Here is a 7,500-nt window from a genome sequence, read left to right as displayed (position 1 = left end):
TGTTATGACAATTTATTGTCAAGTAAATGTATCTTGATTTAAGAATCTTTGGACATTTGAACTGAAAAACAAGACAAAATATTGAGGAAAATTATTGTTTTCAAGTGCAACCAGAAGATACAGTAAAAGTTATTTCCATATTTTAGTGTTTGTAAGCAGAGCTGTTCAAGCCTTAAGCATTTTTTTGTAAAATAAATTATAATTTAATAAAGAGATCTGTTAGAGCTTACAACCATATTGACATATTGTTGCCTTCAATTTATTCCCTTAAGAAGTCTTAAAATCACTTTCATAAAACCTGCAGAAACCCTGTTAAAAATGTACATTAAAATTTAGTTCAGGTAAGTTTTGTTTTGCCGGCATAGATCCAGAGCAGTGGTGTTATGATATGATTTTCTCTTAAAATGTATTTGTAAATTAAATTCTATTTGAGTCTCAAACTGTCGAAGCGATTGACTTGCCATAACTGTTTTCCATTCCTTGGTTCACTTGCACATTACGAGCTTAGCTCCGGCTCTGATCTCCTCACAGATCTGTTTTTGTGGTGCTCCCCTATCCTCCAAACACCTCTTTATAATCTCAAGATGGTGCACGTCTTTGAGGTGTTACAGAAACAATCCCATTAAGTGAACGGCAGGCGAACTAGATCGCCTTTCAGAGAGATTACTCAACAGATGCCTCTCTGGCCACAGGGAGGCAATGGTTATGACTGCAGGCTCGACTCCTGTTCCCCAGGGACTCGGGGTGCCCGCCCCGTCCAGCACACACACAATAACTCGTCCACTTGAAACACTATATGATGCAGATCTACAGATTTCAAACGGAGGGCCATGAGGCAATTTGTCACATTTGTCTCAAAGTAATTCATTAAGGACAGGTGTCAAGCATTCGAGGCTGTGGTCGTTAAAACATTGTTATTGTTCACTTCGTTATTGTTCAACATTAATGGACCTGTGAAGAGCTGTTAGAAGAAACAGGGAGTCGATGTTTATTCAGATATGTTGTTCGTTGTCTCCGAACAAATCCCTAAATATTGAGTACATAACTCATCCCTCACCCTTGGCTCTGAGCATAAATAATACTGATCTGACGTAGATAATAAAACAGGTGAAACGTTCCGTAGCCTTTTATCTTAAAGGACTAGTTCACCCAAAAATGAAAATTCTGTCATTAATTACTCACCCTCATGTCGTTCCAAACCCGTAAGGCCTTGGTTTAACTTCGGAACACAAATTAAGATATTTTTGATGAAATCCAAGTGCTTTCTGACCCTGCATAGACAGCAACGCAAGTACCACATTCAAGGCCCAAGGTAAAGGTAAAATAGTCCATGTGACATCAGTGGTTTAACCGTGATTTTACGAAGCTACGAGAATACTTCTTGTGCGCCAAAAAACAACAACAAAAATAACGACTTTGACAGAATGACAGAATTTAAATTTTTGGGTGAACTATCCCTATAAAAAAAAAAGAACATTCTGGGATCATTTACTCACCCTCATGTCATTGCAAACCTGTATGACTTTCTGACTTTCCTCTCAATCAGTGTTGGACCCCTTTGACATTCATTGTACAGACAAGAAAAAAAGAACACTAATGCTGCGGCCCAATTCGCATACTGTCTGTCCGAATTAGTGTGACCCAAATCATAGTATGGTGAAATGAGTGTCCCAAAGGATGGTTTACGTTGAAAATTTGAAGTGCAGATACATTCACACTCTATTAACCCACAATAATTTGCATTAGACGAATAAAAAAATCTTAAACTACAAACATGGCAGATATGCGATGCCGACAGTTAAGTATAAAGGTTTAGATAAATTGTTTTCAGTGAATAATAATCTTTATCTAACCTGATGGAAAAAAATATTTAATATTACCACATTATATTTCATCTGCAACGATGTTGTGAACTATTATAAAGATGCATTTTGGTCATTAACTGTTAAATGCGTCATTATGCAAACACGTGAGTTCCAGACTTGAAAGACATGCGATTGGTAGGTCAACGTGTCCGTTCGTTTCTGTCCAATATGGTGTGAAATGAAATGAAACGAAATTTGAAGGATGTTATTTATGTCAAGATGATTGACAGGGCAGTTTAAATGGTGACATGTAAATATGACGTCAGTATACGTCCCAAAGCTTGCCTATTATTTTCCTACTCATTTAAAAGTATGTAAATTTTCTTCACAAAAAGAATACATACAGGTGCATCTCAATAACATCACAATTAAAAGAACCAAAGACTTAACCTACTTCAGTCTGTGTGCATTGAATTTATTTAATACACGAGTTTCACAATTTGAGTTGAATTTCTGAAATGAACTTTTCCACGACATTCTAATTTATTGAGATGCACCTGTACTTTTAGTATTATAAGTAGGTGATTTGGGACTCCGGATGAGACATTTTTCAAAATATTTTCCATTGTGTTTCACAGAAGACAGAAAGTCATACAGGAATGACATGATGGTGAGTAAATTATGACAAAATTAAAAATGTTTAATTTTCAGAACTTTGTGTAAGTAGGTTTACAAGCACCAATCTAATCAAGCTACCGCAGATTTTTGAAGCATTAAATACACATTTTGCATCACCTCTGTTTTGTGAAGCAAACGCACAACACATTACACATTAATCTGATTAATGTGTAATCAATCGCATTGTCTGTGCAGCCACATTCACAGTCATTTTTATAGGAATCTATGCGATTAGAAATTTCACGTGAGAATGAAAGATTTCCCAATGCATATTTGCCAAATTTGCTGCATTGGCTTTGCAATATACTTCCGTGTAAGATGTGCTTGATACATCGCTAAACTATTGATGAGACCATCGACTTTTTGTCTGCTAAATTTAGCCAAACGTCAATGCAGCTTTAGTCTGACATTGCAAAAAAAACAGTCGTCTTAAGTATTTACGTAGCATTTAAAAAAGTTATTGCAGTCGCACTTTATTTAAACGTCCAATTCTTGCTATTAACAAACCATTAACTACGACTTTTGCCTCAAACTTCTAATTTGCTGCTTTATAATAGTTAGTAAGGGAGTTTTTAAGTTAAGGTATTGGGTAGGATTAAGGATATAGAATATGGTCATGCAGCTTCATAAGTGCTAATAAACAGCCAATATGTTAATAATAGGCATGCTAATAAGCAACTAGTTAATAGTGAGAATTGGTCCCTATACTAAAGTGTTACCGTTATTGCTTTAGTCTGACTAAAACCAAACCTTTAAATTGCCAGTAAATGCTCACTATGAAAAAACTACTGAAAAGATTCTTCTACCATCATCAGGGCAGTACACTCAAGATACCATTGATTCTGACAAATGGTCTTCATTTGTAAATATAACTTGAAATGAGGACAAATGTGACCCTGGACCACAAAACCAGTCATAAGGGTCGATTTTTTTGAAATTGAGATTTATACATCATCTGAATAAATAAGCTTTCCGTTGATGTATGTTTTGTTATGATAGGGCAATATTTGGCTGAGATACAACTATTTGAATATCTGGAATTTGAGGGTGCAAATAAATCAAAATATAGAGAAAATCGCCTTTAAAGTTGAAGTCCTTAGCAATGCATATTATTAAGCAGTTTTGATATATTTACAGTAGGAAATTTACAAAATATCTTCATGGAACATGATCTTTACTTAATATCCTAATGATTTTTAGCATAAACGAAAAATCGATAATTTTGACCCATACAATGTATTTTTGGCTATTGCTACAAATATACCCCAGTGACTTAAGACTGGTTTTGTGGTCCAGGGTCACAAATAGTTGCCTCATCTAGTGCACGTACCCAAGTTATTGAAGTCATACTAAACCTCCAGAATCAACCTAGTAGGTTTTTGGCCCCCATCCTCCGTTATCATGCAGCCTCTGAGGTATCGACTCCGAGTGGGAACTCTTATCTATCTCACCCGCTGCTCCCATCCTCTGAGGTGCCGGATGACAGGATAATTTAATAATTGCTTTCTGGCACATGCATCACGTCGTTCGAAATTGAGTTACATCCGTCTTTCTTCCCATGGAAATATCGGCATCATCAGAAAGAGACGGAAAGCTATACCTCTCTCCCCCCTCAGCACTTCCGCCGCCTTAATGCCAGCAGCGAGCGGAGTAGATGCCTTTATAATTGCGGAGCACAATGCCTGGGCCGGGAGGACTCTACATGCCACACAAAGAGCTTAACACCTGGTCTTTCAATGAAGGCGCTCTGCTTTACATCCTAGTGTGGGAGTTGAAGCCCAGCCTTTGGACATGTGCTTGGTGGAATTGACGGTTTGATGTTTGATCTCCTCTCTTGTCGCTCTGTTCTGACACACCCATGTGTCATCATTCTATTGTCCTGTAGGGATTTTTCTGGATGCGCATGGCTTTGAACTGAGAGGTCTCTCTGTGGAGCTGTAAAGAATGTATATAGAATGTAAAACATGTAAATCTAATGTACATTTTTGGCAAAATATGGGCTGATTAAAGGAAGGTTTCACTCTGGGTATCACCTACAACTTTCTAATTAAGCCATCTCATCCTAATTTCCTTAGTTTAATACTTGTCTTTTATACTAATGCCTTTCTCGTGATTTGAATTCCTGAATGCCTTTCTCACACTTCTTTGCTTCAGGTCGAACTCAAATTTGATCTATTAAAAATTATTTGAAATAAAGCTGAAATAAAATATAAATATTAGATGAAAAACTTAAAATGAAACCGAAATAAGTTTAGGTACTAAAATTACTAACTAATCTTAAATAAAAATAAATAAATAAAAATAAAGCTATATGAAAATATGACATTAAAAACTAATAAGAATGACAAAAGTGCATAAGAAATTTACTAAATCAAGCTAATATTAAAATGAAAAGTGAGAATATGAAAGTGAATGCTAAATTGCAAATGTTAATATGCTATATAAATAATACTAAAATAACACAAATTCAGAAGCTGTGCTATTGAATATTAGCTTTTATAAATAATGCGTTACATTATTGCATTACTCGTATGTTATGTAAAAATGCATTGTTTATTTTAGTGGTCTGCCCGGTTTTTAATGTTATGATATGATTTTTATTAACAATTTTTATTTTCAGGACAAACTTTTAAGGACTTTGAAAGATGGACACAAAAAAACGTTCTTTTTTTTTTTTTTTTTGTCATAGGTACATTTAAAGAATGTTTTATGGAATTGCATGTACAAAACCTTTTTTTTTTTTACGTTATTGAATTTTATAAAATGCTTGTTTTTATTATTATATTGTATTTATTATATTATATTGTTGAATATTTAATCTGTATATGCCTTGTAATAGCCAGTGAAGCTGATATGGCAATAAATTGAAACACAACAACAGTCATCAGCTTAGTTGAAAAAGTAACTGAAGTATTATGATGTAAACAAAAATTACAAGTAACATCTTACTTATTACATCAAACAAGTAAACTTTAACACCTGTTATGTTACAAATTACCCCCAAAAATGTTTGAAAATCACCTTTCACACTAGTCAAACAAATCTGCTCTAATATGAAAGCAACATTTACATAATTAAATTTTCTTTTGGTTTTTTTTCAACAGGAACACTTGTCTCTAAAAAAGTACATCATGGACATCATGACTGACAGCAGCGTGCCCTCCGACAGTGCAAAAGAGGGAGAAGAGAGGCAGAAAGCTCGGAAAAAGGCCAAGAAACTGCGGGCACGCATGAACTCGAGGTGATGCGATCACAGTCTCCTCTCTTTCTTCTATCTCTGTCTCTCTCTTCCTCTGTGTGGCTAAAGGGTGGTGTTGCTGCTTGTGAGAGCTTTATGAGTGACAAGGAGATGGAGAACAGAGGCGATGTGCATCCCGGCTGTCTGCACGGCAACACTGATGAGCTTAATTTATGGCCACTCTCTGTGATTGGGGAGGAAAAAGTGAGAATCGATCTGTTAGCCCCCCCCACTTTCACCTGTTAAGAGCTTTTCTCCAAATTGGTTGCCACCACGCTGCCAAAACTGAAGGCTTCTCTAGTGTACAATAGTATGTTAAAGTATGTGTAAAGCATGCCTGTTTTTCTCTCTTCCAACTATTGATTTTTAAATGAAGTATCAAAGAAAATCAATAGTAATCAACAAATAGGAGCAAACGTGTCTCAGTGTCAGACCGTAGACCTGGGCACTATCAATTTTGCCTCCTGTCACAACTGTGTGTGTGTGTGTGTGTGTGTGTGTGTGTGTGAGGTAATGTGGTATGGTTGTTTGTCAGTAATGCTAAAAATGGAATTAACAGTTCCAGAGATGGTTTGTTCAGTGTACAATCCTAACCCTGGGATGTTTTTGATAAAACCTTATACATCCATACAAGTTTACATTCAACTGCTAATATTCAGTGTGATTGTGAATTGTAATGACTTCTGTAAGGTGTTTGTTTAATTGCAGCACAATAACGCTTGGGTGTTGATTTATTTCCCAAATATGGAGAATAAACATAAATATCTACACATTTGTACATAGAATTTCTGTGTTCATAAGTTGCAATATTTGACACTGCAAGATATTTTAATCATATGTAAAGTAAATGTATACTTTCAAACATAATTCAATCATTGTAAATTTATTTCAAGTTATGGTTAAGTTTCTACGTTCGTAAATGCAATGTAATTTTGTTATTTTAAGTTATAAAATTTCAAAGTTGTAGATTTTTCATACATAACTTGAAGTCACAGTACAACTTACGGAGTAATTATTAACTTATAATGACAACATTTTTATACAATTTATGATATTTTTATGTAATTTCCGTTTTTGATAGTTGAAATTTCAACATAAGTTGATGAAATTATGTTCATAAGTTATAATGATCCATCCATTCTCCAAACCGCTTGTTCTATGCAGAGTTGCAGAAGTTATAGTGTTATTTAGTTTTGGTACGTTATGAAATTTCTGCACTTGTAAGTTTCTCAGCCCTCCCAGGTTGTAATATTTGCTGCTTGGTACATTACCATAATTGTAAGTTGTCGTAATTTCAGCATTGACTACATTGACAAAAATAAATATTTTGTTACAATTTATGAATGCCGAAATTTCATTAACCTACAGTATTATACAATTTCTATTGCATATGTAATGATGTTTCTGCTTTTGGAAATTTGTAATAACATTTCAGCTTTCATAAGTTATATCAAAATTTCGACAAAGTGTGCTATTATTATCAAGATTTGATTTTTGTACGTTTTAATGGTTGCCACATCCCTATTGGTGGCCTTACAGTAATTGTAATTTGCAGGCTTCCTCTCTCGCACTCTCTCTATGTGATGTCTACTAACAGTCTCTTAACTTGCAGTGGAGAGGAGACCGGCAGTCTGCCCTGCTTCTGAGCTCATTAATACAGAGGTAGCTCAGAGGGCAGAAAACAGCTCTGAGCTTTGGCTGGGAGAGTGACAACATGAGCCTCCTCTGTTCTCTGTCACTCCTGTGCTGAGCCCTGCAACACTCACACAGTGAGGGAAA

The 7,500-nt window shown here is 35.3% G+C and overlaps 1 protein-coding gene across 4 annotated transcripts in view; it reads left to right on the top strand.

Annotated features, from left to right (window-relative positions):
• Nucleotides 1–7,500, top strand: part of LOC107688925 (S phase cyclin A-associated protein in the endoplasmic reticulum-like) — a 123,779-nt gene that overhangs the window by 52,198 nt on the left and 64,081 nt on the right. For all 4 annotated transcript variants that reach the window (XR_001634281.1, XM_016486758.1, XM_016486757.1 and 1 more), the window contains one exon: nt 5,588–5,724. Coding sequence is in view for 3 of the 4 variants with exons in the window: in XM_016486758.1 (XP_016342244.1) it covers nt 5,588–5,724 (137 nt within the window). In the remaining variant the exon portion in view is untranslated. The remainder of the gene's footprint in view (nt 1–5,587; nt 5,725–7,500) is intronic.

The sequence above is a fragment of the Sinocyclocheilus anshuiensis genome, unplaced genomic scaffold (genome assembly GCF_001515605.1).
Source record: "Sinocyclocheilus anshuiensis isolate Anshui unplaced genomic scaffold, SAMN03320099.WGS_v1.1 scaffold1062, whole genome shotgun sequence".
NCBI classification, from domain to species: Eukaryota; Metazoa; Chordata; class Actinopteri; order Cypriniformes; family Cyprinidae; genus Sinocyclocheilus; species Sinocyclocheilus anshuiensis.
This window is presented reverse-complemented; position numbering and strand designations above follow the sequence as displayed.